The 26961-nt window shown below is 49.2% G+C and overlaps 11 protein-coding genes across 15 annotated transcripts; 6 read left to right on the top strand and 5 right to left on the bottom strand.

The window, feature by feature from the left end:
• The first annotated feature begins 884 nt into the window (after window positions 1–884).
• On the top strand, window positions 885–26961 carry mwh (multiple wing hairs). 5 transcript variants are annotated; one of them, XM_017162270.3, is made up of 9 exons: window positions 885–1421; window positions 6048–6447; window positions 6548–6802; window positions 23736–24006; window positions 24066–24241; window positions 24305–24418; window positions 24475–24663; window positions 24732–25064; window positions 25125–26961. In XM_017162270.3, the coding sequence occupies exons 2-9, from the start codon at window positions 6086–6088 to the stop codon at window positions 26650–26652; spliced, it is 3228 nt and encodes a 1075-aa protein (XP_017017759.1). In that variant the 5' UTR covers window positions 885–1421; window positions 6048–6085; the 3' UTR covers window positions 26653–26961. The 5 variants fall into 5 exon arrangements, with proteins under 5 accessions (XP_017017759.1, XP_070141205.1, XP_070141202.1 ...); XM_070285104.1 differs by lacking the exons at window positions 885–1421; window positions 6048–6447; window positions 6548–6802 and adding an exon at window positions 8687–9485 and having other exon boundaries at window positions 23742–24006; XM_070285101.1 differs by lacking the exons at window positions 885–1421; window positions 6048–6447; window positions 6548–6802 and adding an exon at window positions 8687–9485.
• LOC121502640 (ester hydrolase C11orf54 homolog) lies at window positions 1852–3181 on the bottom strand. Its single transcript, XM_070285105.1, has 2 exons — window positions 2973–3181; window positions 1852–2889 (listed from the first exon to the last, which is right to left on the bottom strand). The coding sequence occupies exons 1-2, from the start codon at window positions 3172–3174 to the stop codon at window positions 2006–2008; spliced, it is 1086 nt and encodes a 361-aa protein (XP_070141206.1). The 5' UTR covers window positions 3175–3181; the 3' UTR covers window positions 1852–2005.
• LOC108071508 (ester hydrolase C11orf54 homolog) lies at window positions 3245–4791 on the bottom strand. The gene is made up of 2 exons (XM_017162274.3): window positions 4569–4791; window positions 3245–4232 (listed from the first exon to the last, which is right to left on the bottom strand). Exons 1-2 carry the CDS (start codon window positions 4651–4653, stop codon window positions 3349–3351), a joined length of 969 nt encoding a protein of 322 aa, XP_017017763.1. The 5' UTR covers window positions 4654–4791; the 3' UTR covers window positions 3245–3348.
• Window positions 6943–7499, bottom strand: LOC108071515 (lysozyme D-like). The gene has a single exon (XM_017162281.3). The coding sequence runs from the start codon at window positions 7415–7417 to the stop codon at window positions 6995–6997; it is 423 nt and encodes a 140-aa protein (XP_017017770.1). The 5' UTR covers window positions 7418–7499; the 3' UTR covers window positions 6943–6994.
• On the top strand, window positions 7515–8357 carry LysB (Lysozyme B). Its single transcript, XM_017162282.3, has one exon. It carries the CDS (start codon window positions 7920–7922, stop codon window positions 8340–8342), a length of 423 nt encoding a protein of 140 aa, XP_017017771.1. The 5' UTR covers window positions 7515–7919; the 3' UTR covers window positions 8343–8357.
• On the top strand, window positions 10888–11379 carry LOC121502636 (lysozyme D-like). The gene has a single exon (XM_041776336.2). The coding sequence runs from the start codon at window positions 10912–10914 to the stop codon at window positions 11332–11334; it is 423 nt and encodes a 140-aa protein (XP_041632270.1). The 5' UTR covers window positions 10888–10911; the 3' UTR covers window positions 11335–11379.
• Window positions 12272–12760, bottom strand: LOC121502632 (lysozyme B-like). The gene has a single exon (XM_041776331.2). The coding sequence runs from the start codon at window positions 12733–12735 to the stop codon at window positions 12313–12315; it is 423 nt and encodes a 140-aa protein (XP_041632265.2). The 5' UTR covers window positions 12736–12760; the 3' UTR covers window positions 12272–12312.
• LOC121502635 (lysozyme B-like) lies at window positions 14474–14970 on the top strand. The gene has a single exon (XM_041776335.2). The coding sequence runs from the start codon at window positions 14503–14505 to the stop codon at window positions 14923–14925; it is 423 nt and encodes a 140-aa protein (XP_041632269.1). The 5' UTR covers window positions 14474–14502; the 3' UTR covers window positions 14926–14970.
• Window positions 15817–16311, bottom strand: LOC108071477 (lysozyme B-like). The gene has a single exon (XM_017162236.3). It carries the CDS (start codon window positions 16282–16284, stop codon window positions 15862–15864), a length of 423 nt encoding a protein of 140 aa, XP_017017725.2. The 5' UTR covers window positions 16285–16311; the 3' UTR covers window positions 15817–15861.
• Window positions 16777–17247, top strand: LOC108071513 (lysozyme B-like). Its single transcript, XM_017162278.2, has one exon. The coding sequence runs from the start codon at window positions 16794–16796 to the stop codon at window positions 17214–17216; it is 423 nt and encodes a 140-aa protein (XP_017017767.1). The 5' UTR covers window positions 16777–16793; the 3' UTR covers window positions 17217–17247.
• Window positions 21863–22361, top strand: LysS (Lysozyme S). The gene has a single exon (XM_017162275.3). It carries the CDS (start codon window positions 21898–21900, stop codon window positions 22321–22323), a length of 426 nt encoding a protein of 141 aa, XP_017017764.1. The 5' UTR covers window positions 21863–21897; the 3' UTR covers window positions 22324–22361.

Here is a 26961-nt window from a genome sequence, read left to right as displayed (position 1 = left end):
AACTAAATTCGTGTCGCTGGCAATGGAAATAGAGACCAGATGCCAGCTACTAATACCAGCTACTAACATCAGCCTTGGCAGCGACTTTGCGGCCGGCTGAGAGTGTGGGAACTGGTTTCGGAGGTTGGGAAAATCGGCACGGCATTCGCCTTATGCACTTGTCAGCCGGCCCGGCCTCTTTACGCTATCAATTAGAGATTAAACGACAATTTCAATTTAAAAAACGCTTGTAAAGCAGAGCAGCCGAAAAGCCAACTTGATTCGCCACACCAGAGGTGCAGCAAGGTGGGGGCAATAGACTCGTCAAACAATTTCAGACTCAAGGAGGAGTCTGAGCAGGGGCGATAAGCATACTTCTACCTATGAATGGTTAGAACTTACACTGGGAGAATAGAATGACAAGTCTTTAAGTTTTTAGAATTTAAAAATAATTAAGAGGGAACCAGTATCCTAAGAAAGATGTGTTCTTTTTTCTGCAAAAGATTTTCTTTTTTTAAGAGATACATTGGAGTTCGCTCATTTTAAAAAAAAGCTTGGCATAAATATAAATTCGAGTTCAATTTTACTAGAAAATATATTAAAATCCATTTACTATTAAATACCAATTTACTCTTTTAGAAAAAAGTGAAGTCAGGCATCTTCAAATTAAGCAAACAATTTCTTTTCATAACTCTCAAGAATATTTATGTTTAGAGTGTGTGTTTATCAATAAACTTAAGCCCAAGAGTGTTCCCCCCGAAACAAGTTGCTTGGCTACGCGCCTGGTAGCCCATGTGAAAAGCTACTCCAAGCCATAGACGGCAGCCGAGCCATCTCATCGCCGACTTCATTCAGTCTGCAACTCGCGTTTCAGCCGAGCAGACGCGCTCGAAACCAGGTCTCAGTCCTCAGTTCCAGTCAAGTGCAAGACCAAGTCCACGAAGAAGCCAAAGTCGTAGTCGCAGTCGTAGTCGCAGTTAGAGCAAGTGGAGCTCGGGTGGAAGTGGAGTCAATCAAACCGAGAGGCAGCTAATAAAAAGTGCTAATGGTGTGTTTAAAATATGAATAAACCGACGGTGCTGAGCCACAACAAAAAAATTATAAAAAGCTGTTACAACAACCAAGGCTGAAACCACAACGGTAACAATAACAAAAAAGAGATTTTCTTTTTCGTGGGACGAAGAAATCGCATTTGCATTTCACCGCTGAGCTGGGCTCGAAGATTAAATTGGATCAATCGATGTTTGTGCGCGAGTTCGGGTCTCGAGTCTCGGTTGCTGCCAGTGCCACTTTCATAAAAAGGTTGCCAGAACCCGGCCGAATAATAAATTCAAATCTAAATGCAAATATTGGGAACCCGTTAAGAGGTGCCGCAGACGCCGTAGAACAATAGCAGAAGCCGCATCTTGGGAGAGTCTCTCCAGTCTCTAGGCCCCGAGTGGGTAAGTAAGACTTATTCTTCTCTGCCAGCATGATCGATGCGGCTGTATCCACTGCGATTTGTAACTGTCACAACAAATAGGCGGGGGAATTCCTCATCCAGACTTTGTTGCTATTTGGAAAAAATCTTCATAAAGTCGATGGATTGCTTTAATGATGGAGCTGAGCTCCCGTGGACCCGAATTCGCCACTGCACTCGCAGCGATGCTCTGCATGAATCAAAGTTATTAAATAATTAATGGCCAGCGAGGCAAAAAAAATAAGAAGCAAAGAAGTGAAAAGCTGGATTGCTGCATGTTCGGACATTATTTACGGCCTGCTTAGCTAGGCCTCCGTATCGTGTCTCTCATTAGGCCGCGCATGGAGCCACCGCAGCTAGAATAATACTCCAACTGGCCACCAGGTCTGGTAATCAGATCATTTGGCCATCGATTTGCATCGCGAAGAAAGCGGCGGCTCCAATTTTTGGCAATTACGTAAAGCCCAAATGATGTGATGCCATTTTAATGAGCCCCCCAGTTAATCGTCTCAGACAGAAGAAACCGAAACCATTTTCTTAGAAGGCATTTATTTTTGTCTCGGGCCATTAGTCTCTTCCCAACTGATCCGTTACCACGGGCCTGTCCACGCGGACCACACGTTCCGCCACATTTAGGTATGCCTCGTACTCCACGGTCTCCGGCGTTGTGTCGTAGTGGTAATGGCCACCCCAGTTGCTGGCGGAGAAGGAGTGAAAGTGCTGCAGGCGTAGATCGAGGCCCATGTCCTTGGTCACCAGGGTGCCCACGGCATTCAGCTGGGCGGGCATCTCGTAGAACTTGAGCCACTGCTGGATCTGCTCGTGGGTGTGGATCGGTGTCGTGCTGAAGTCCCGCATCACATGCTGGTGGACACATCCCTTTTTGACCAAAAAGATGCCGCCCAGACCCACCACCTGGTCGCCGTAGTGCTGCTCCAAGGCCTTACGAATGTACTCGACAAAGTTCTCTTGACCTGTGCGCTGCTTGGCGCGGATTTTTAAAACCTCTCCTGGCTTACCTTCGCTCAGGAAGAGATTCAGGATGAGGGCGCATCGTGGCTCTGTGTCGGGTATCCTTTCCAGGACACACTCCTCCTGCTCTCCCCTCACAGTGGCCGTGTAGCTGCCATTGGTCAGTTCATCCTTCTCGCTCACCACAAAGTTGAAGATGCCCTCGCAGTTGGAGTTACGAATTGGCCAGGGTCCTGCCCCAGGTCCCACGGCAAATATCTTGCCAGGACCTTGGCTTCTCCGGGTGATCTCCTTCAGGTTGTAGAGCTTGTCGCGCTGGACAAGGGGTCGCAAGTAGGGCGGTCCGCCTGCCTCTAGGAGAGTGGGTTTCCCGCCCAGTCCACTCTCCACAAGACCAAACTGGCCTGCCTTGAGGTCTGGACAGGAACCGACACTCACCTCGGCGGTGGCAAAGTTGGCACAAAGAGCCCCCTGTATGACTGGAAAATCAAGAGAAAAGCTTTATCTGTCACAATCAGAGGAAGCATTAAATTATCAAAAATTTCGGGGGCATTCCACTCACCTTTTTGCAGCTCAGAGAGCGGCGGCACATGAAGTGGCTTCTCCTCGAAGAGCAGGCCCTCCGTTTGAAGGTGACTCCGACTCATGTTATCTCTGCAAATGCCACGATATGGACTCAGGGACTTGCCTAGCTGGAGGCACAGTTGCGACTGACCAGCAGACCATCGCCTGGCCAGAATTTGAACAATTTGAGTGGCCGTCATTCCGGGTGACGGGTGATAGGGCTGCGGTCATATACAGGGCGTCCTCCCCAACTGATATAGAATTTTGAGGTTTTTGGATTATTTTTAGTTTTTATTTTTATTATTATTCACTATTATTTACGGGGGGTTAAGACAATGGAAAACTAGATACGAATGGGGATGCGGAGATAAGATCTAGTCACGGCCCACCTTGTGCGTGGCCACGGGCTTGTCCACACGCACCACCCGCTCGGCCACATTCAGGTACGCCTCGTACTCGACGATCTCCGGCGTGGTGTCGTAGTGGTAGTGGCCACCCCAGTTGCTGAAGGAGAAGGAGTGGAAGTGCTGCAGGCGGAGGTCCAGGTCGTGCTCCTTGGTCACCAGAGTGCCCACGGCATTCAGCTGGGCGGGCATCTCGTAGAACTTGAGCCACTCGTTCACCTCCTCATCCGTGTTGATTGGCGTCTTGCTAAAGTCCCGCATCACGTGCTGGTGGGCAGCGCCCTTCTTGATCACAAAGATACCGCCCAGACCCACCACCTTGTCGCCGTAGTGCTCCTCCAGCCCCTTGCGGATGCACTCGATGAAGTTCTGCTCGCCGGTGCGCTGCTTGGCACTGATCTTGAGCACATCTCCGGGCTTGCCCTGGCTGAGGAAGAGGTTCAGCAGCAGGGCGCAGCGAGGCTCGGTGTGGGGAATCTTCTCCAGCACGCACTCCTCGTGGGCTCCGCGAACGGTGGCCGTGTAGCTGCCGTTGTTCAGCTCATCCTTCTCGCTTACCGACAGATTGAAGATGCCCTCGCAGTTGGAGCGGCGAATGGGCCAGGGACCGGCTCCGGCACCCACGGCAAAGATCTTGCCGGGACCCTGGATCTTGCGCGTGATCTCCTTGATGTTGTACAGCTTGTCGCGCTGGACGAGGGGCAGCAGGAAGGGTGGTCCGCCAGCTTCCAGCAGAGTGGGTTTGCCGCCCAATCCGCTCTCCACGAGACCAAAGCGGGCAGCCTTCAGATCCGGACAAGGACCCACGCTGACTTCCACCTGGGCGAAGTTGCCATTCAGGGCACCCTGTATCACTGCGGGAGAGGAGAGCAAACTGTTAGTGGAGCTTTATCTCGACCTCCATCTGGACAGTAAAACATATAGGCGTCCGAGTGCCAAAAGCTGCCCCAAAAGCTCTCGGCCAAAATCATATGTTTGTGTTTAGTTCGCGCAATGAAAACAGAAATCAGAAAACACAAATCAACAGAACTGAGCGAAAACCGGCTATGGAAAGTTTGGCTATGGCACAGTTCTGAAGGTCATTCGGCTCCCAGAACACAGAACACGGAACAGAGCACACAGCACAGAGCTCTCAATACAGCACGTATTGTTATCTGGCGGATCTGGGAAATCGGCTTAACGCTGCTCACCGTTCTGCAGCTCCGGCAATGAGGGCACATGCAGGGGCTTCTCCTCGTAGAGCAGTTGCTCGGTGTCTAGCTGCTTCTGGCTCATGTTGTGCTGGTGGTGGGCTTGTGTCCTAGTTTCAGCTCCTTCTACTCCAAATCAGGTTCCTTTCTCTCCCAACGAATCTCCGCTGGAGGCTACCGCTCGCTAGATCGTTGCAAACGCGACTGTCGACGCCAACCAGCTGGGGTCTCGCATTTTAAAGTTGAGTGCTCGCTCGGCTCCCGGTTTATAATTTGCCCTATAGTTAACATTGCTTGCCATACAGGGTGCCTGGTCGTGCCTTGCCTTGATGTAGATTAGATAAACTCTTGCAGTGTATTTAGTTTAATTAGAGTGAGGTATCTATCTGGGTAGAGTCTTCCCTCGCACGCCTAGTGCGCATGTCTGTCATATTTATGATGCGGTTAATCCAGTACAGTAGCTACTCCGTTTAACAACCGTACTAAACCTACCCTACCAAAAGGTGTTACCCAAAAACTTTCCACTTCACTGTTGTCACTTTCACTGGTCAGTGAAAAACAAGGTTCTCTGTCTCGAAGGTCTTTAGGGCTTAGGCTAAGGAACCCCAAAACTGGCTGCTCCGGTTTACGGCTCACATTTCCATATTCTTTGTCAGCAAGAAAGTTGTTCTGCCGAGTTGCTCTATAATTTATGCCTAATCAAATGGATTTCCTAAACTAATTGATGTCGGGATAGAGAAGAATGGTTATGGTAAACTCAGGTAGTAAAGTCTCTGTGGGGGCACCTTTCACTGTACCCCTTTTTGGGGAGATAAGCCCAGGCCACTGATAGTGGCTCTGCGTTCGTGTATTGTCATTTAGCGGTCACGTTTGCTACGTCAGTGGTCGGTGGCTGATAAGAAACTGTGCGGTTTCGCTATATAGATAGTTCAGCTTGGGTGTGTCGCGGGTCAAGCCGCAAGTGTTGGGTAGCTAGGGCGCTAATTTGATGTATTGCCGCGCTAATGAGCTGCCGAGCTGGCCTGGATCCATTTAATAGATGCCCGCTATCGGGGATGGTATTGGGAGACATGCAATGACAGCCTCCACGCCTCGGCGAAAGAGTCATGCAATCATTCTGTCCAGGATCGAAGGAAAAGACTGCTATCATGTCCAAACTGGTCCGAGCAATCCATCATTTTGCCAATGCATGGATAGTTTATCATAATTACTAAGTGAACCGAGTGAGGAGCTCGCTCTGTTCTGTTCTGTTCTGTTCTGGCCATCTACAGGCATTGGTTCTGGCCGACCGACCTCCTTAGCGGCCTGCAGAACTCGTTGCTGACCCAATTCCGCAGGCCGCCACTTCACTTTTTTCGCAGCTCGGCCTGAAACTGGTTAGGAGAATTGTGTCAGAGCTAATACTTGCATCCAAACTGCAGACATCCGACTAACATATGTTGTGTTCTTCTTGTTGTCGTATTGTCCATGTCACATTAGGCAATGACTGACAGGCGCCGATCCGCGACGTCGTCGTAATGGGCAACCGCATCGCATCCACCCGAGGCGACATCTGCGGCGGAGTGGAGGAGGGAGCCGCCGGTGAGGGCACCTCCAGGTTCAACACGCGCCGCCGCTACCAGCAGCACAAGCGGGAGTATTGCCTGCAGAGCGAGTATCGCTCCAAGACGCTCCCTGCCCGCCATCCGCATCACGACCAGAGCCAGAGCCATAACCACGACCAGGGCAAGGAGCGGCTTGGCTCCAGCAGCTGCCTAGGGGCCGGACCTAATGGCACGCCTCCACACAACGGGGAGACCTCGAGGGTGCTGTTTCTGCTCTACTTGATCAATCGCACTTGGAACGTCGTCATGGACACGATGGACACACGCACCAAGAGGTAAGAATCCATTCTCAGGCCGCAACACATTCTTAAATTATCATAATGAGAAATAAATACATATTTTACATTGTAATCGACGCTACTAATTATCTTCTAGTCGTTCTCCACGCGGAGCTTCCCCGCAGAAGGAGGAGACCGCGGACATTGAGCTGCAAGAGCGGCCACCGGATGAAGAGTGCTCTATTGGCATCACCGATCTGGATGCCTCCTCTATTTGCTCCCAGTATTCCTGCTGCAGCTGCAGTTACTGCGACGTCGAGACAGTGGGCACACAGACAAATGTATACAGCTCCATTGGCGACGATTATTCCCTGGACTCCATGTATGAAGTGGGCAAATCGGTGGCAGACAGGTAAGCCAAGCAAGTTGATTTTATAATAAGGTAAGGGGGATATAGATGCCAGCTCTTGTCAGCTTATGCTTGGCCAAGAAATTAAAGCCTACTTTCTGGCTTTCTTAAGATAACAAACAGTAAGCTATGAAAAGCGTTGCTTCATTTTATGCTGATATTTTATTTTTAGAACGAGTCAGGGTAGGCAACTGCTTAGAAGCAGCTGTCGATGGAGGGCAGGGAGCCGCTGCAGTAATGCCAGGTGGACCAGGCAGACCATCCCTGCTGGCTGAGCACCTTCTGGGCACAACGGACGGAGTTGGTGATGTCGTCGGTCAACAGAGCATTGCAGCTGAGACCACACTCGTTGTAGGAGAAGCGTCCAGAGGGAGGAGCACACCAGTAGTAGTCGTTGATCTGGAAGATGCCGTAGTCGTTCGAGCCGTTGTAGTTGGTGGGTCCAACCACGTGGGTGCGGTAGGAGCTCTCGTGCTCAGCAATGCAAGTCCAGCGAGCCAGCTGGTCACGGGGAACGCCCAAGTTGGACATCTCGCGGGCCAGGGAGCAACGGTCCATGGTGCGACCGAAAGCGGGGGCGGCCAGAGCCAGAGCAACCAGAACGATGAAAGCCTTCATGATTTCAAGTGATTGAAACTAATGCCCAAACAGTAAATGTCTCCGGGTTTTATATAAAATGTTCCGCTGATAAAGGAGTTATCGTTCGCACGCGTACTGATACGAACTCCATTCCTGCGCATTTGCAGCGCAGAGATCGCCATCTTTTCATTAACCTGATAGACCACGAAAGGAAATTTTTCCTGCACTTTGTAGTAAACATTGCCTTATCAGTAAACTGCCAAATACAAGAGATTAAAAGACTGAACGAAAAAAAATGGCTGAATATATCAATGAGAATACTACAAGAATGGCCAAACATTGATAAAGTCCAATTAAATAACAAAGTGTCAGCGATCCATCAATTTGAATCGAATTTTTCCATCGAATGACACGGAAATTTAATTCGGGGACTTTTTTATGGATAATTCCCAAGGGTTATCTGTGAGATTCGATGTCTGAAATCTCCTATAAAAGGAAGAATTTTTTGTGTGTTCTACATTAGTTTCAATCACTTGAAATCATGAAGGCTTTCATCGTTCTGGTTGCTCTGGCTCTTGCCGCTCCTGCTCTTGGTCGCACCATGGACCGTTGCTCCTTGGCTCGCGAGATGTCTGATCTGGGCGTTCCTCGTGATCAGCTGGCCCGCTGGACTTGCATTGCTGAGCACGAGAGCTCCTACCGCACCGGAGTTGTGGGTCCTGAGAACTACAATGGCTCCAACGACTACGGCATCTTCCAGATCAACGACTACTACTGGTGTGCTCCTCCCTCTGGACGCTTCTCCTACAACGAGTGTGGCCTGAGCTGCAATGCTCTGTTGACCGACGACATCACCCACTCCGTCCGTTGCGCCCAGAAGGTGCTCAGCCAGCAGGGATGGTCTGCCTGGTCCACCTGGCACTACTGCAGCGGCTCCCTGCCCTCCATCGACAGCTGCTTCTAAGCCGTAGTTTTGATTTGCCAGTAAAAACGCTTTGATTTCCTATATAGTTGGCTTATTTCTGGTGGGGATGGGCTCCGATTTCTCATTCCTCTATCTAATCACAGCTCAGGGATTTGGAGTTGCCCTCCAGCGCTTGACAGTCTTCATCGTCAAGTTAGAGGCAAGCAGTGGCTGCTCTAATGCTTGGAAGCGGGGTCTTATACGAAAGCAGGGGGACTGGTCTTATACTAGAGCGGGAGAGCGACTCTTCGGCTCGTCTTCGGGCTGGTAGCTAGTCTTCGGGCTTGAAGCTCGGCTTGGGTTCAGGCCAAGTTGGTGGCTTGGATCAGTCGGTGCGTGACTTTTCTTCGAGGCGGACGTGTCGAGATTGTGTTGGAAGCGGAGACGAAGCACTGTTTAGGTTACCAATTAAGTCTAAGTCGATGGCTCAGCTAGATAGGCTCGAGGTCTAGCCAAGTTCAATCGATGATCGACAGCCAGGCCTTAAGTGCAAAGCCAAGTCCTGTGAACCCGAAAACTACTCCCTCGGTCTCTCTTCCCCTGGACTGTTACGTGTCACTGGCGATTACGCGATATGCATTATCCTATTGTGTATTCTCGGGTGAAACGAGTTTGATTGGATAGAAAAGTGCGACTACTCGATTCTCGGCTTTCGGTTCTCGAGTCTCCAGTCTCGATTCTCGCTCTCCGGCTAACAGCATCGCGAGTGGAGTGCGCGCGCAGATTGCATTCTGCTGGTAACGGTAAAACGAGTACAACTCGGGGACTGGACCCGGCTAGAACTGGCCCCAACTGGCCTATTGCAGCATCCACGGACCGACCGAGCATCCATCCATCCGCAATAAAAATAACACAGACCGAGACCGAGGCAGAGGCAGAGGCACAGCGGTTCTGGCTTCTTGCTAATCTTCTCAATTTGTGCCCCTTGTCCGATGACGACGCAAAGTGCAGCATGAAAGTCAGCTCCAAGTAGGAGGAGCAGTGGTGTGTGTGTTGTGTGTATCGGAGTCGGGAATTTGAGAACGTTCTGTGGCCCAATTCGGAATCGTGTCAATATACTCCCAGAGCACAGCGCCCGCCGAACCTGATCCCAAATTGGATTTCGGACGACGACCAGCAACCAGGAGAGGAGAGGAGGCCTAGGTAAGCGCAAGTGGAGGAGATGAACTAGTTCAGTCAAGTCCCAACTAAGTCAGAGGGTCAGTCTTCCAAACGACTTGGTCAAGATCGTATCCGATGCGTGCCCGGGTTCAGGCCATATGCTAATGGGCACCGACTTTCTTTTGGAATCTAGATATGTAAATCTCGCTCGCTGGCTCGCTGGGCCGTGTGGGCAGCTCTGACATTGAACTGTGACGCCCACGCAGATCAGAAAAAGAAACTCTCGGCAGTTCCGAGAAGCAGAACCCAGCACACAAAAAAGAGCCATAAAAAGTCGTTAAGACTACTGCGTGTGCGTTATAAAAGTATGAAAACAAATTACATTTAACTGTACTCATGGGGAGATTGAAGTGAAAATTGAATTGGCAGCGGCACGAGACTTTGGCGTCTTCGGCGAAGCCCCAATCCGCACCAACAATGCCACTTTGTCCAGAAAGCCAAACACAAAGAGGAAAGCCCAACAAAGGAAGGCAGGGAAATAGTGGAGGGGGAAAAACGAAGAGGAGATTGTAAATAAATAAATAACACTCGCAGAGGCAGACAGAAACCACACATTCCGAGTAAAAAGCGAGTGTATGCCGGCCAAACTACAGAAAAATCTGTTCCGGTCTGATTTAACAATAGTTAAACAGCTTATGATGAGGAGTAGGAGGTGGAGGAGGAGGTGGCCCAGCTAACTTTCGGCACTACCTGAAATAGAAATTTCTTTCTTCTTCACCAAAATTTGCCACTTTGTGGTCTCAGCTTAGGCTTTTATTCTTCTTCTGAACCTTAAAGTAGGGGACTAGGCTTCCCTTTGGGAAACTGCATTAAATGAACCACATTAGCCCGGCCATCAGCAGATGTTGGACACCTTGACAGGCCCTGACAAATGAAGCAATTGGTAGAGATTGGGTAACCGCACTTGGGCAACAAAGAGCAAGCGGGCTTTGTGCACTGGATTCGAATGGAGTGGGCCATGAGCCGCGGGCTTTGTTCGATCGGAACCCAGACTAATTGGAGCCAATGGGCCGCCACCAAGGCGAGAGACAGGCTGGCAGGCAGGCCACAATAGAGATCAGAGGCCAATTGGCCAGACAAACAGTCACCCGGCACACAAGGGCTGCTCTGCATCAATTCAGGGCAGGTGGACTTGGGACCGGCCAGCTGCGAGGGGATTCACCAGAGAGTTTCCGCAATATACATACTTCATTCACATAATTATCGGAATGCTCCGCCAATCGAATTATCAATGGCCCTATCAATATGGTCCGATTTCCCGGCGAATCTTTTTTTTGCGACACGTCCAGATTAGCGGGCCCATCAAATCAAAATAATAGTACTCGAGATAACCGCCCTCCCTAGCTAGATAATTTTCCGGCTATAAAAGCTCCCCTCCTTGCGGGTCTCGACATCAGTTTTCGTCACAATGAAGGCCTTCATCGTTCTGGTTGCCCTGGCTCTGGCCGCCCCTGCTTTCGGTCGCACCATGGACCGCTGTTCCCTGGCTAGGGAGATGTCCAACCTGGGCGTTCCTCGTGACCAGCTGGCCCGCTGGACCTGCATTGCTGAGCACGAGAGCTCCTACCGCACCGGAGTTGTTGGTCCCACCAACTACAATGGCTCCAACGACTACGGCATCTTCCAGATCAATGACTACTACTGGTGCGCTCCTCCCTCTGGACGCTTCTCCTACAACGAGTGTGGTCTCAGCTGCAATGCTCTGTTGACCGACGACATCACCAACTCCGTGCGTTGCGCCCAGAAGGTGCTCAGCCAGCAGGGATGGTCTGCCTGGTCCACCTGGCACTACTGCAGCGGCTCTCTGCCCTCCATCGACAGCTGCTTTTAATCTGATTTCGACCCCGAATAAAATTATTTCATAAAATCTTATAAATGCCTGGTTATTCCTACAATTACATTTAATTCTCTGAAACAATTTATAAGTTTAAATCCTTTTGTTTTGGCCAGCTTTCTCCAACTTTTGATGCCCCAAGGCAACTACTTTTCGTCTCAATTAATAGTCTGCTATCGTGAGCTCAATTCCGAGGGGCCCTAGGCTCAGAGCAATCAGCTCGGTGGCAAAAATGCGTATAATCGATATGACATTATTGTCTTCGGTTCTCTCTTGGCAAAGAGACGGAAGTTCGCATTATTACCAAGTTAAATTTAGAGTCATTGACGGGTTCTGCGCTCAAGAGCTACCAGTCCGACTGGTTCGAACCTCATGTCGAAGCCGATTGGAATTATAATGAATTTGTCTGCGTTTGCATATTATTTGGCTTTGACCCGCTGTCATTTTTTAGCTGTCAGTCAGGCGAAGCATTAAGTTTACTTTCTATTGGGGGAAAACTGGCCGAAACTGATCGAATATATTTTATGTTTCTCCCGCAAAAATTTCTAACCTCGCACATCTATTTATGGCTTTATCACTGCGATAAGCAAATGCAAATTAGGTGTGCATATTCTATTCATCAGATTAGAAAGTATTTGGGAAATAAATCAATAAATTACCATAAAAGTGAAAACTAATTAGAACAGCTTGTTTCGAAATTTAAATCTTAAGTGGAAATATTAGAGAAACATTTTTGAATTAGTAAGCCAAAAAAGCATTAAATTAAATGACTTCTCCCATGCTTTGCAAGCTTCTTACTGAAATAATAATACCCAGCATAAGGGTAAAATAAATGGATTCAAATGACTTCACATTACTGGAGTTAAAAATCAAACAATGACTCATTACCCAAAGTAGAAAGAAATAAATCCCACACAGAATTCTACTCTGAATGTCTGTTTATGCAATCATTTTTTATTCGCGGTCAAGATCAGCTTAGAAGCAGCTGTCGATGGAGGGCAGGGAGCCACTGCAGTATTTCCAGGTGGACCAGGCAGACCATCCCTGCTGGCTGAGCACCTTCTGGGCGCAACGCACGGAGTTGGTGATGTCGTCGGTCAACAGGGCATTGCAGCTCAGGCCACACTCGTTGTAGGAGAAGCGGCCAGAGGGGGGAGCGCACCAGTAGTAGTCGTTGATCTGGAAGATGCCGTAGTCGTTCGAGCCGTTGTAGTTGGTGGGTCCAACCACGTGGGTGCGGTAGGAGCTCTCGTGCTCAGCAATGCAGGTCCAGCGGGCCAGCTGGTCACGAGGAACGCCCAGGTTGGACATCTCGCGGGCCAGGGAGCAACGGTCCATGGTGCGACCAAGAGCAGGAGCGGCCAGAGCCAGGGCAACCAGAACGATGAAGGCCTTCATGTTGACAATTTTTAAAAACTGATGTTGAAGGCCTGAAGGGTTTGGCTTTTATAGGGGAATAGCGCCCTCCCTATCTCAAGTGATCTATGTACACTTTCAAATTTCCATATCGAAAGTGCACACGAGACCTCAAAGAGGCACTTATTCAATATGGCTAAACAAAATTTAATCAGGCCGCAGCCTTTATCAGACACTTCCAGCAAAGTGGCCAAAAGCCGGTCCTTTGAGGTAACACAGAGTGGGCCAAGTAGGTCTCAGCTTCATCTCTTCTGTTTTTCTGGCTTTTTAGAGCAAGTAAGATTAATTTTTAAAGCTGAGCATTTGTTTCTTCAAGCCATTAACCTTGTTAGCATCTCCGCTGCGTCTTGACTGGGCAATTACGAGTGTTTAGTGGGCAGAAGGTACGGGCTACACGAGCTCTACTTTAGTGCACTTAAGTGAGCTGTGATTTGGTAAAGAACTCCAATCGGAGGCTTGGCCAACTCTTGTAACGGGCGTGCGTTCGCTCGTAAAACCACTGACTTGTCAGAGACCCAAGGCTACCACGCATCATCAATAGGTGCGCTGCACACGCTGCTTTCCCGAGCTGGTTGGACTTGGACCCAGGCAACGACTCCAACTTTAACTTCAACTCCAACTCAGACTCGACAAAGACTAACGATCGACGACCCAACCGCAAGTATGCAAACTACGGAGCCACAGTCAGTGCGGGCTGTTACATTAACCCCATTCGCAGCTGCGGGGAGGGGCACTCCGCTAGCGGTACTCCTGGGGTTACAAGTGGGCCCAAACCGAGCGCCAGTTGCCTGCGGAGGCAGCTGAGAGCTGAGGCATTCGGAGATTCCGAGATTTCTGCGATGCCAAGAAAGTTGTTAACCTTTCGCGTGTGGCTAAAAGCAAAGACAAATGACAAAAGGCTACTGTGGAGGCATTCGAGAGATGATGCTGGATGGGAGAACGAGCTGTCAGCCAGAGCTGTCTTCACATCCAGCTGTGGCCAGAGAGCTCTCCAGTTAGGCTCCAGCCTCGGGCATTCAAGCGTGACCCCCTTAGAGTCCCATGAATTATAGATGAATTCATAAATGAATGCTAATTTGTGGATGAGTGGAGCCTCGCTTGGCTTCGATGAGTTGTCGGTTCTATTGTCAAAGAAGAATGCTTATCACTTTTACTTTTTGCTGATTTATCGAAGATGCTAATGGCTTTTCTTTCCCGATCTGTGTCAGCTAACAGTTCTGATCAAGAAGAATTTTCTGCTGTCTGTCGGCCAGACCCCATTGCATATGCATGAGCTCGCCGAGGAGCCTACAATCGGCCCAGGCCAATTAAACCTCATTTCCATTCGTGTCGTCCCTAATTGTCAGCCAAACTTTGGGCACAGAACTGTTAGGATAATGGCCAAGACTCGCAGAAGATAAGACAAGAAGCCGCCGTAGCTGTTCTTCCCCATTTGAACGGTTCTCCATCTCCATTTGAGGCAATTACAATCAGTTAAGATTAAATATGGCCGACGTCATTGGAGTTTGTAAACAAACTCGGCCGATAAGAGGCCAACTGATCAATCTACTTTGTGGCCATTCAGAACCCTTTGGGGTCCTATCACCAAATTTTCATCGCAGTTGTAGTGCCATTGACAGTTCAATATGCTTATCACCTTATCGCCCCTCGAGTGCTCCTCTTCACCTCCTGATAAGGCACTTCACGGGGAGTATAAAAGCGCGCCAGGCGAGGACCTCATCATCAGTTTACTAAAGTAAAAGAATCAACATGAAGGCCTTCATCGTTTTGGTTGCTTTGGCTTTGGCCGCCCCTGCTTTCGGTCGTACCATGGACCGCTGCTCCCTGGCCCGCGAGATGTCCAACCTGGGCGTTCCTCGTGACCAGCTGGCTCGCTGGACTTGCATTGCTGAGCACGAGAGCTCCTACCGCACCCACGTGGTTGGACCCACCAACTACAACGGCTCGAACGACTACGGCATCTTCCAGATCAACGACTACTACTGGTGCGCTCCTCCCTCTGGACGCTTCTCCTACAACGAGTGTGGCCTGAGCTGCAATGCTCTGTTGACCGACGACATCACCAACTCCGTGCGTTGCGCCCAGAAGGTGCTCAGCCAGCAGGGATGGTCCGCCTGGTCCACCTGGCACTACTGCAGCGGATGGTTGCCGTCCATCGACAGCTGCTTCTAAACTGATTTTGACCCCGAAAAAAAATAAATAAAATACGTAAAGCTACATCTTGTTGACTATTTTAATACATAAAGGAGCTTTAAACTTTTTAGGATAGATTGTCTTAGTGACATTTTTTTATACCTGCCCTATTTCGAAAAGGAATTTCCTGCAAAATTTCTCTGTGTAGTTTCTCCTTTTAAACCTAAATATTAGTAAACTTTTATGAGATTTACGGTTGATGAATCTGTCTGAGGTTCGCCTGACTTGATCACTTTCTAATTTTGCCAAAAGAATTTTATATGAATTCGCTAATAAACATAATAGTGTGGGTCCACCAAAAGAGCTTTAAGTATCGGTTAAAAGAAGAAACATTGTTAAAACAAAGAGCCTTAAAAATATGCGCAAAAAATAATCATTGTTAAAACAAACAAAGATACACATCGCGACTGACTAACAAATTAGTAAGGCTGCTATTCGCCACTCTTTTCCAATAGAAAGTAAACTCGAAGCTACGTTTGTCAGCGGGTCAAAGTCAGATAATAACCCCGCCTGGGCATATTCATTATAATTCCATTGAGCTTGGACTTGTCTTTGGCAGAGTCCCAAACCTGTGTGACGGGCTCTTCTCGGCGCAGAGCTTGACAATGTTTTTATATTTAAATTTACAAAGGCTCCGAGCGAAACATGCAAGCTTAGGCCAACTTCCGCCTGGAATAATCAGAGACACAACTGTCAAACTTAAGAAAACAATAATGCCATATCGATTATAGAAATGACTAAGAGCCCCGGGCGTCCTCGAATTACGCTTTGTGGCCACGAATCGCGATTATCCCTCGATTGCAATCTCACTGCCCGAGGTGGCAATTGCGGATCGGAGAGAAAGTGGCAGCCCAGAAATCAACAAAGCAATTCTTTCTCAAAGCGTCTTTATTTCAAATCAAATACTCCTCCAGCTTAGAAGCAGCTGTCGATGGACGGGAGCCATCCGCTGCAGTAGTGCCAGGTGGACCAGGCGGACCATCCCTGCTGGCTGAGCACCTTCTGGGCGCAACGCACGGAGTTGGTGATGTCGTCGGTCAACAGAGCATTGCAGCTCAGGCCACACTCGTTGTAGGAGAAGCGTCCAGAGGGAGGAGCGCACCAGTAGTAGTCGTTGATCTGGAAGATGCCGTAGTCGTTCGAGCCGTTGTAGTTGGTGGGTCCAACCACGTGGGTGCGGTAGGAGCTCTCGTGCTCAGCAATGCAAGTCCAGCGAGCCAGCTGGTCACGAGGAACGCCCAGGTTGGACATCTCGCGGGCCAGGGAGCAGCGGTCCATGGTGCGACCGAAAGCGGGGGCGGCCAGAGCCAGGGCAACCAAAACGATGAAGGCCTTCATGTTAATGCTTTTCAAAAACTGATGTCGGAGGCAGGAAGGACTGTGCTTTTATAACAGAACCCTTGGCTGATAAAGGAATTATCTGACATACGTACGCTGATTGCGCCTATTGCCAGTCTTGTTTACACCTAAGCTTAATGACGATGGCAATTACCCACAAGTAATAATATAATGTATCTACAGACCACAAGTCCGCTTTTTTCATTACCCCGGCGTCACCTGATAGGAACCGTATGATTGATTGATGAAGAAAAGGCCACCTTCTCGATCATCCCATATATTGGCAAACACTAAAAGATATTGATAAGATATTTCTAGCAGCACACGCAGGAATAAATATAATTCGTTAATCAAAAGGTTTTGGGGGATTTTTTCAAGAGAGATATTCATTTAAAGATAGCCCGAGGAAGGACTATCTTGAGTGAGTTATCTTAGATAAGACAGACATTTGGCCCTATAAAAGCGCCACCCTTGGCGGATTCGAAATCAGTTTTCTGAAAAATATCGACATGAAGGCCTTCATCGTTTTGGTTGCTTTGGCTTTGGCCGCCCCTGCTTTCGGTCGTACCATGGACCGCTGCTCCCTGGCCCGCGAGATGTCCAACCTGGGCGTTCCTCGTGACCAGCTGGCTCGCTGGACTTGCATTGCTGAGCACGAGAGCTCCTACCGCACCCACGTGGTTGGACCCACCAACTACAACGGCTCGAACGACTACGGCATCTTCCAGATCAACGACTACTACTGGTGCTCTCCCCCCTCTGGACGCTTCTCCTACAACGAGTGTGGCCTGAGCTGCAATGCCCTGTTGACCGACGACATCACCCACTCCGTGCGTTGTGCCCAGAAGGTGCTCAGCCAGCAGGGATGGTCCGCCTGGTCTACCTGGCACTACTGCAGCGGATGGCTCCCGTCCATCGACAGCTGCTTCTAAGCTCGCTTAATAAACTTCACCTTAAACTAAATTTTGAATGTTTTGTTTGGGAATATACTTCTTTATCATATTTTATTGTTAATTTGGGAATACTTGATCATTCTCAACGATATGTAATCAATTTTTCCTCTTTCAAAGTCTACACTTCTGATCATTTTCATTGGCCTGTATGGTTCTTCAATTATTACCTTTCTCACACACTTTCTAAATGGGAGAAAACCAAAGAGAAAGAGTGGAAACAGCTGGGAACAGCTTCCCTTCTAGAATGGTGGCCACAGGCCGATGACTTTGACTGGGACCGGTCAATGAATTCTTAATGTGGCCAACGCAGTGGGCAATAAATTATACAAGTAGTCGTCCGGCTCTCTTGTTCTAAGAGTAGCTGGTGATAAACGAAGGTAAACTGGGCACCGACTCAGAGTCTCAGAACGGGAACGGGAACCCACAGCCCGTCCAAAGGAAGTGGAAACGCATAGACAAAGACCCTCGTCTGAGGAACAGGCTAAAACAAAGCAGGAAATCAAAGACCGGAAAATTATACCATTCCTGGGGACGGAGGTGGAGATGAAGATGGAGATGGGGCTCGCGGATCGTAGATCGGAGAGCTGTTGCCACTAGTGCCCCCAGCCGGAGTGTTTCCTATAATCTGAGCACATTAGCACAAGTCGGAAAGTCGACTGGAAATGGAAGTGCATAAGTAATTGCCCTAAGGTTGAGAGGTTCGGCGCCCTCTGGAGCGACATTGCGTGGGTCAGGCTAAGACAATTGCTGACGTCGGGGAAGTCAGTCGAGCGTTAAGTTATGATGGTCCACAGATAACAATTCCACTCGGGAGCCGACTTACCGCAATGGGCTTTACACTCGGTTTGTGGCCCATCTAATTGGTCTGAGTCTGAGGAGTAGCAGCTGACAGATGGAAGAAAGGAACAGGGAGAAGGGTGCCTGGGAAACAGGTTACTGGTGAATAAAGTTAGGAAAAAATACTGAGAATTTAATAACTACTTTCAAGGAAGTGCGAAAGAGGAAGTTTAGATGGTAAAGAAAATGTGGAATCTTAGATGAACAAAGTTCCAAGTCAAATGAATTCTTAAAAAATATATTTTCTTATGAAAAACGGTATTTATAGTTCTGTAACTAGATTTTTCGTATATATAGAAGCTATAGATAAAACCTTAGCTAGCAAAAAAGTATTCTAAAAAGCTTTTAAGACACAAATTACATTAATAGAGAATATTTTAAAAGAAATTATTGCCTTAAAAAGGAAATTACAAAGGAGTTCTCAAAAAAACACTCAAAAACAAAACTGGAAATAAGCTTTTAAATAACCTGAAAATTCCGCAATTCATGTGATTTTCATTAAGATTAAGGCTCGTAATTAAATTATCAATGGTGCCCTCTCAAGCCGACATATCTTCAGACGATTTGCCACTTGGCCTATCGGAACTGATGCCCCAAGTTCTACAAGTCGATAGTCGAGGGGGTTTACCTCTATCAGCTTTTCAATTTTATCAGCTCGCACGAGTTCCTCGAGACTCTCGAGGAAAATGGCCGAAATCAAAGTCTCAAAGCAGTTGGCTTTCCTATTCGGTGGAGTCAACAGTGTGTGACGACGGAATGTTCTAGGCGAGAGCAGGACAGGATCGCATTACCAGAGATATGACGTTATCTTTAAGTACGAGGGGTAAGTCTTCTCTGTGGATGCTCAGGCCCTGGCTGAACTTGCACAATCCCGAGATGATCGCATTACCCATTCTTCCAGTTTTCCACGCGGTTAACTTGACATGATCTTTAGCAGTTCAGCCATTGTCGGCGACAGGCCAACGGTGACACTGGCCCCCGCTTTTGAGGCCGAGCCACTTTCGGCATCAATTACCTGCCACCGATTCGACTCACAAATTATAAACATTTCTCTGTCTCTGGCAGCAGCTCCAAAACGCAACTGTGTCAAAAGGCAAGCTCCAGAGACTTTAAGCACCGAAAACTCTTGTGCCCCACGCCCCGCTGCGATATAGTTTCAGCGAGACAAACCCTAATTATATTATTTGACAGCTGGGGCCTGCTGATATATAACCTCGGGCGGGCAGGTGCCCTGCAATCTGTTGTTGAAAACAAATCCCAGTGAAAACTATAATGAGCGTTGGAAAAGCTCTTCCAAAAAAAAAAAAAGATACAACAACCATTTTAATTTGGAGTCAAGCGCAACGCCGTCAAGCTTGACAGTCGTCCGTCGACGACAATCAAAAAGATGACAAAAGCCGGGAATGGGCGATAGCTCAAGGGAGCTGACAGCCTTGGGAAATCTCGCTCGGAGAGATCTCGATCTCTGACAGCTGAAAAGTGGCCACATTTCTCTCCGGCTTTGTCGGTTGCTAAATTCTCCTAATAGTTTTATCTGCGAGTGAGTTTCGTGTTTCGTGTTTCGAGTGTGGGTAAAATTCGCCATGGACAAATGCAAATTCAAATGGGCTAAAGAAATGGAACTGCCATGAGAACTTTTGCCTGTCAGCGGTGACTTAATCTCTGGCATCATCGTCGCAAAGGTGGCAGCAAAGCCCACATCCGATCCCAGCTTATTGTGGTGTGTCTCTGCAAACACACAAATCAGGTGTATTTCCCATTCCTCAGCTTGTGTAACGTAGAAACAATTTGGCAAGGTGTCGGCTCAAAGCGAGGCAACAACTTTCCCATTTCCATGTCCATTCCATCTTCTTGGGTTTTATGATCTGTCCGAAATGGGTTTTCCACCGAGAAGAAGAATTCAGCTTGATGAGGATTCAAATGGGGGCTGGGGATTGAGGTCGACTCTGATCTCGGATCAAATACCTCCTGGAATGCCGTTCAACCCGCCCCAAAGACGACGACGACGACGACACCCTTGAGAATAGCTCAGCAAATTAATACATTAGGCTCTAGGCCGACTCGTACCTGGTCTTCGCCAATTGGCAAGGCCCAAAACGAACTCTAAATGGCAAAGTTGATCTCCGGCGATTAGCCGCAAATGGCAATCCCATAGACCTACATCATGTCTCTGCTCTGTCGCTCCGACTGCCATAGATGTAATTGAATCGAAATTGTTTTCAATCAAGCTAAAGTCCGTTGGCACTAAGAGGCCTCAACTGGATAGATACGGTGTGGAGTTTGAGGTGGAGACGGAGATCGAGATACATACCGTCGTACCATCCATGATAAATGCAGCGATAACGGCGACTTTTCATACGTAATTTGTTTTATGCCTGGAAATTAAATTAACTTGTTTGCCAGCCATTTGCCAGCTGCTGGCCAAGATAGAGGCTCCGCTTTAATGGCTAATAGATTTCATTTGCTTTGGCCAGGCCAACTGTCATAATGACTCTGTTATGTGTGGGCCATTATATAAAATTTCACTTTTCGCTGCCGCCAAAAAGGCTAGAAATAGGAGTCCACTGGCGGGGACAGTTTTGCAATTCCCGAGCGACACTAAAAGCCAACTCTTTATTCACTTTATTATTATTGGGCTAATTTTTTTGTAGTTTTTAAAGCAAGTTATTTGGTTTTGTTGATTGAGAGTAGCACAGGGATATGGTCACTCGAGAAGCTTCCTAAAGAAAAACATAAGGAAATATTTAGCGTCCAAATATGGAGGCACTCGATCATAATCTACGCATCAAATAAAGCCACACCAAAACTGTATCTCAGCATTGTGCGTAAGATACCTCTGGTGATGGTGATCGCTGGCAGTTCGCTGTCTTCCAGCTGCTATTCGAAATATTTATCTCAAAAATATAGCAGGCATTGTCTTCGCCATATCTCGGTGGGTCTCTGCTCACGCAACTCGGGTGCGGTTGCATGTTGGGGCGAATTATTCATAGTTATTCATTGTGCGGCATCCGAGGCATTCGGGTCTGGAAATGGCAATGCATATACCCGCAGATATAGTATCTCTTTCTTCGCCTGCCCAGACGAATTCCCATCTTTTGCACGGCCCAAGTTTAATGTCCGACTTTGAAGTGGAGTGGAAGTGGAGTCGCGGGTTTAATGGCGAAACAGCGCCACTTGACTGCAGCTATTAGCCCCCAGTTGTGGTCTGGTTTACGACCAGGTCGGGAGAGTGATTAATCATTAATCATCTGGATTACCACTTGGGCGGTTCCCGGGCTCTATCTCTATTTTATATTTCGGCTACTCGAACTCAATGGCACAATGGGCCCCTTCTAAGCCCATCGTCATTGTTGATATAACAGCAATTATGCTAATCAGCAGGGAGGGGCTCCACTCGTACCTTTCTCTGCGATTCATTGAACCTCTGAACAATGACGAGATCTTGGTTAACACTCGATTTTCAAGGTGGTTGATAGCGGCTTATCAGTCGAAAGCTTCGTATGAATTTCCCCTTATTCGGCAGCCTAAAACTAGGCAGCATTCGCAGCACGAAGTTCTTTTATTCTCTTTGAGATTGGACATTATGATGTACTCGGCCGCCTGATAAAGTTATTTTGGTCTTATTTCATGTTGTTTTGGTCTTGAATGAATTATTTAAATCTGCCAAGTAGCGGCGGCCTTTTTTTTTAATTATATTTCTATCTTTGAGTGTTACGAGCTCAAGGGCTGATAGGCCAGCCAAACGGGCGTCCCGATTTCCCATAAATACGCAGGCCAGGAGCTGATTTAGCCAAACAGTTTTGTTAAAACCAAACAAATCGACATGAAGGCTTTCATCGTTCTTATGGCTCTGGCCGCCTGCACCGCCACCGCTCTGGCTGGCCGCACCCTGGACCGCTGCTCCCTGGCCCGCGAGATGTCCGACCTGGGTGTTCCTCGTGACCAGTTGGACAAGTGGACCTGCATTGCCCAGCATGAGAGCGACTACCGCACCTGGGTGGTCGGCCCGCCCAACTGGGATGGATCCAACGACTACGGTATTTTCCAGATCAACGATCTGTACTGGTGCCAGGCCGATGGACGTTTCTCCTACAACGAGTGCGGCCTCAGCTGCAATGCCCTGTTGACCGACGACATCACCAACTCCGTGCGTTGCGCCCAGAAGGTGCTCAGCCAGCAGGGATGGTCCGCCTGGGCCGTGTGGCACTACTGCAGCGGATGGTTGCCGTCCATCGATGAGTGCTTCTAAACTGATATTGACCCCGAATAAATTAACTGCATATAAAACTTGTGGTTCTTAGTTCGAATAGTTGGGATTCTATCAAGGACTTTAGAGACCTTGGAGCCATTATATGGGTCTTTGTTCCTATCTATTAGGAAAAATATCAGCTCGAGGCTAACTCCCTTTCTTTCATCAAAAACATATCTTGAAAGGTCTTTCACATTTACTTGGAACTGGAAAACTCCCCCCTCCTACCAATACCCCTCAAGTTTTTACTGCTCCATTGATAAGTGCCTTTCAAAAAGTAACACTCGAATGTTTAAAAATAATCATAAAGTCTGCCCGACTTATATGGCAACTAATGGAGAGCACTCGCCTGGTTGAGACCATTAGCCCGGAGGAGGCTTTTTCACGGCTTATCAATTCCAGTTTGTGGAGCAGTCTTCGCTTTGCGATTTCAATTTCTGTCTCACAAATTGATTTATGCAGATTTTAGTGCTGCAACCCCAGTCGCAGACTCTGTTTTGAGTGATCTCTCAACACCCATCGCTGCCGTTGAGTTTCTCCTGTCTGCGGTTAGTGGCTGACATTGATCGAAGTGTTTTTTGTGTCTGTTGTGGGAACCGCATCTGTGTGGCTGCCTCCGTCAATCTGCGCTCAACTTCGACTCCGACTTGGAGTTGCGTGAGGGGCAGGCACACCTGACCAAAGAACCGAATGCCTGAGCATCTACGGTACGTGACTGATTGGCGAATCGATACCAGGCTGAGGTAACCATATAAACGTATAGGCTCATCATAAGCAACGATCCCCGCACAATGCCCGCGTCATTTGCATAGCCACTCATATGTATGAGCCGTTAACCCCTCATTGTGCTCCAACGGTACTTGGGGCCTCGAGAGGGAACTGCTGGAACCGAATGTCTCTTTCATCTGGGCGGGCAGTGAAAGTGTCTTTATTTCTAGCACATTAAAATGCAAATTCAGCAGAAAACAACAAAATTAAATAACAAATCAGTGACAGTCACAGATCAAAATCGATCGAAGTTCGATCGCTTGGTTAGTGGCTGGTGGTTAGTGGCTAGGAAACGGACCCACAGCCCACATACTCGCACCTCGTCTCCATTTGGGTGTCGTTGACAGCGGATATCCAAAGCACCTGTCCAGACGCCCCTCCAGCTTCAGCTCCGACTGCGTGTGCGACTGCAACTGCAGATAAGCCTTGGCTCAAATACAAGTACTCGCAGAAATATGTTCAATAAACTTAACGGCTTGTTTTTCCGGTGCGTTACGTGGTGGCGACCCAAAACTCCTATAGCCAGCCCCCCTGCTCCGCAGCTTATTTATGGCCGGGCTGAATGCAAATTCGAGTTCTCCCATGTCAGGCACGTACATTAATTGACTCCACCCGATTGGTTTTTCCCTCTCCAATTAACGCAGCGACAGCTCAACACTGCAGCGACACCAGCACCACCACCAGCAGCAGCAGCTCCGCTCGGGACACCGCCTCCAGATGGCTCCCAGCATGTGCGAGCTGCCCGGCCAGGGTCAGGTGCCGAGCCAGAGCCAAAGCCAGACGCCCCACAAAGCAGGTGGCTCCAACAGCTCGGGGACGAACAAGTGCGGGGCCAGCAGCCTCAATGGATCCCTGGCCTCCTACAAGATAGGTGGCTCCGAGCAGAGTTGGCCCCAAGCCCCAGTGTTTAGCAAGGTGAGTCAAACGCAATCTTAATGAAGTGGAAATCTAACGAAATCCAATCTCCAATCTAGGAAAATCAACGTCCACCTGTGTACAATCCCGAGGATTATGTGTACTCCTTGAGGAAGTTCACCAAGGGCAGCAGCTCGGGCAAAAAGCAATCAATTTACGATGTCAGCACGGGGATGAGTGCTAAGGAGGAGGCCTCCAGATCGGCCACGCTGCCAGCCAAGCATTCCGAGTACAAGTAGGAATTATAGAAACTAATCAATCGTAGACAAAATTAACCTAACCCTTCTTTACTCTGCAGATCTCCCATTCCCGCTCCGCCGGTAAACGAAAGGGAGATGTCCATGCGCCAATTTGGCTCCATAACCGATCTGCTCACCAAGTTGCGTGCCGATCTTCGAGTGTCCTTCAGCAGGTAAGTCTTCTTATCGAACAAGGAAACCTCAGAGATATAATTACTTTTTCCTGCAGCTTTGTCCAAGAGTTTGTGGCCACTCCTGCGGATGGTATTAGCCACCTGTTGGAGGTCCTGCGCGCCATTCAAATGGCTCAGGCCAGCAATGCCCCAGCACCCATGCCAGGAGCCAGCAGTTCCCTGGCCATGACTAGGAATCCCCAGAGTTATCAGCGTCGTGCCCTGCTCGATGAGCTGTCTTGCCTGTGAGTTGGCTCCCTTTACAGTCTCTTTCTACAGATTCCAACTAATCCCTCGATTGATCTTTCCACAGGCAATGTCTGAGCATCTGCTGCTCGCGATCTCTGGATGCCATAGCCCGCTTGGGGAATACTCCCGTTGGTCTCATGCCTCTGGCCTCCTCGGCCACGGGACAGGGCATCCGTGCCCGGATTCTGGCCTTACAGCTTCTGGCCTCCGCCTGCGACCGGCAGCCTTTTGGCAGTGGAACTGGCAGCCACAAAATAGCCTCCGCAGGTCACACAGCCGTCTCCGACGCCATGTCCACGTTGCGCCTGAGATGCAGTGAGCCAGTCCGCTTCCGTCTGCTGGTTGGAATTCTAAACAGCGGTGGTGGATCCGGGGAGCTCCAGTGTGCGGGTGTCAAGTGAGTAAAACAACCAATAATGGCCAAGAGAAGATAACAAAGATTTTCCATTTCCCATAGATTTCTCAACACTTTCATTGAAAGCGCCGTGAGCATCCAGCAGCGCCTGTACATCCAGGCCGAGCTCTTCCAGGCGGGACTCGATGCCAGCACCTTGGCCCGTACCATCTCCTCCTCCTCGCCTTGGCTGGATGCTTTGAAAAGCGAAGTCAAACGCTTCAACGAACTTCACATAGATGTGGACAAGATGATGGCCCAGGCGAGGGATGCGGAGCGTGTACGCAGCCAGATGGTGATCCTGGAGCGAAGGGTTCAGATCCTGCACGAGGAGAAGGCCGTGCTGACCTCCATGGAGAGGCGGCTGCAGGAGCGCTGTGCCGAGCTCCAGCGCGAGATCTTTCGCATGCAGGGTGCCCAGCAGCAGTCCAACTTCAAGCCGGTGGAGTCTGCTCACCAACCAGTTGCTCTGCCCCGCCAGGTACCGCCCAGCACCAAGACGAAGCCAACGAGTAGCTCCGAGCACGAGGACGAGGGCATCAGCAGCTCGGAGACCGGTGCCTCACTCAGTCCAGTGCCCATTCTCGTTCTGCCCTCCAAGGCGAAGCAGTCACGGAAGACGGCGGCGGTGGAGGAGGATGACGATGATGCAGCCACCATCGAGGATGTCATTGAGGAACTGGACAACATTGTGAGCGAGGCGGAGAAGCAGATCAGCAGCCAGGCGGGCACTAGTTCGAGGCCCAGGATGCGACAGCTTCGGCCCACGGAGCAGGAGATTGTGCCGGTGAACATAGTGCCGCAGCCACCGAGAAAGTCCCGATCCCTGGCTCACCTTGTGCCCCGCACGGATTGCTCTGAGCAAGATGGCTCCGACTATGGTATGGCGGTACTGCATCAGCCAGGGGATCCCGATGCTGCCGAGCGCCTGGCCGCCATGCACACCTTTTTCGATGAGGTGGACTACGACGCCCCGGAGACGGATCAACCCTCGGCCTATCAGATGGACTCGCCCTCGCCGGACATGCCGGAGGCGAATGCCACGGCCACGGCCTACAATGCCAGCACCAATCGGGAGCTGCTCGATGTGATCATGAATGCGCGGCACGACGAGCACGATCCCACCATGCAAGCCCTGCGAAAGAGTGTCCAGGATGTGGCGCCCATCATAGCGATTCCCCAGCATCAAACCACAAAGGTTAAAGCCCCAGCCCCGCCACCTCCAGCGCCGCCAGCTCAGCAATTCAATGGGGTCTTCTTTATGACGGGCATGAACACACCCCAGAAGTATCCCAAACCGGATATCACGGCTGCCCTGCAAGCCCGCCGGGTCACTAAGAATGTCGAACGCCTGGAAGCGGCCTTCGCATCCTCGCACTCCTCCCACGCCCACGAAGCCCTGAACGAGGCAGCCATCGGCAGGGAGAAGTCGCGCAGCAATCAGCAGATCTACTTCACCAGCAATCCGGCCATGCGGATGCACGAGCCTCCAAACTATCCCAGCGGAGGAAAGGGTGCCACCGCACGTACCCGCTCCTACACCCAGGGATCCATGTCCAAGGTGACGGACCTGCCCTCCGGCCTGTACTAGCAACCTAATCACTTCGAAAGATTCTCCAGCTCCTGTGCAATAGCAGTCCACTCCTAGGTTACATCCGCTTCACAAGATTCGCGTATTTATAGAACATTCAATAGATATATCCACAGATAATATATATATATTCGATATTATGCAATCATCTCGAGATAACTGCGCCCGAGACTAGCTTAGTGACGGTGGCAGCTTCAACAGGGTAACTAGCCGATAAGCGTTAGCTCAGTAGTTCTTCACTTCTAGCGTAATTATATTTCCATGTTTATTTTTCTTTGAATAAAGTTTATACTGTACATCGACTTGATA

Source organism: Drosophila kikkawai, chromosome 3L, assembly GCF_030179895.1.
Source record: "Drosophila kikkawai strain 14028-0561.14 chromosome 3L, DkikHiC1v2, whole genome shotgun sequence".
Classification (NCBI taxonomy): Eukaryota; Metazoa; Arthropoda; class Insecta; order Diptera; family Drosophilidae; genus Drosophila; species Drosophila kikkawai.
This window is presented reverse-complemented; position numbering and strand designations above follow the sequence as displayed.

What these genes read in the sequence shown, in the direction of transcription:
- LOC108071508 (XM_017162274.3), bottom strand. Translation starts at nt 4,653, where the DNA reads ATGAGCCAGAAGCAGCTAGACACCGAGCAACTGCTCTACGAGGAGAAG. An exon ending in ATTGCCGGAGCTGCAGAACG is followed by an intron (nt 4,233 to 4,568) that starts GTGAGCAGCGTT and finishes CCTCTCCCGCAG; the next exon opens with TGATACAGGGTGCCCTGAAT.
- LOC121502635 (XM_041776335.2), top strand. Translation starts at nt 14,503, where the DNA reads ATGAAGGCCTTCATCGTTTTGGTTGCTTTGGCTTTGGCCGCCCCTGCT.
- LysS (XM_017162275.3), top strand. Translation starts at nt 21,898, where the DNA reads ATGAAGGCTTTCATCGTTCTTATGGCTCTGGCCGCCTGCACCGCCACC.
- LOC108071513 (XM_017162278.2), top strand. Translation starts at nt 16,794, where the DNA reads ATGAAGGCCTTCATCGTTTTGGTTGCTTTGGCTTTGGCCGCCCCTGCT.
- LysB (XM_017162282.3), top strand. Translation starts at nt 7,920, where the DNA reads ATGAAGGCTTTCATCGTTCTGGTTGCTCTGGCTCTTGCCGCTCCTGCT.
- LOC108071477 (XM_017162236.3), bottom strand. Translation starts at nt 16,284, where the DNA reads ATGAAGGCCTTCATCGTTTTGGTTGCCCTGGCTCTGGCCGCCCCCGCT.
- LOC121502632 (XM_041776331.2), bottom strand. Translation starts at nt 12,735, where the DNA reads ATGAAGGCCTTCATCGTTCTGGTTGCCCTGGCTCTGGCCGCTCCTGCT.
- LOC108071515 (XM_017162281.3), bottom strand. Translation starts at nt 7,417, where the DNA reads ATGAAGGCTTTCATCGTTCTGGTTGCTCTGGCTCTGGCCGCCCCCGCT.
- LOC121502640 (XM_070285105.1), bottom strand. Translation starts at nt 3,174, where the DNA reads ATGACGGCCACTCAAATTGTTCAAATTCTGGCCAGGCGATGGTCTGCT. An exon ending in GCTCTCTGAGCTGCAAAAAG is followed by an intron (nt 2,890 to 2,972) that starts GTGAGTGGAATG and finishes TTGATTTTCCAG; the next exon opens with TCATACAGGGGGCTCTTTGT.
- mwh (XM_017162270.3), top strand. Translation starts at nt 6,086, where the DNA reads ATGGGCAACCGCATCGCATCCACCCGAGGCGACATCTGCGGCGGAGTG. An exon ending in ATGGACACACGCACCAAGAG is followed by an intron (nt 6,448 to 6,547) that starts GTAAGAATCCAT and finishes ATTATCTTCTAG; the next exon opens with TCGTTCTCCACGCGGAGCTT. An exon ending in GCCAAGCATTCCGAGTACAA is followed by an intron (nt 24,242 to 24,304) that starts GTAGGAATTATA and finishes TTTACTCTGCAG; the next exon opens with ATCTCCCATTCCCGCTCCGC.
- LOC121502636 (XM_041776336.2), top strand. Translation starts at nt 10,912, where the DNA reads ATGAAGGCCTTCATCGTTCTGGTTGCCCTGGCTCTGGCCGCCCCTGCT.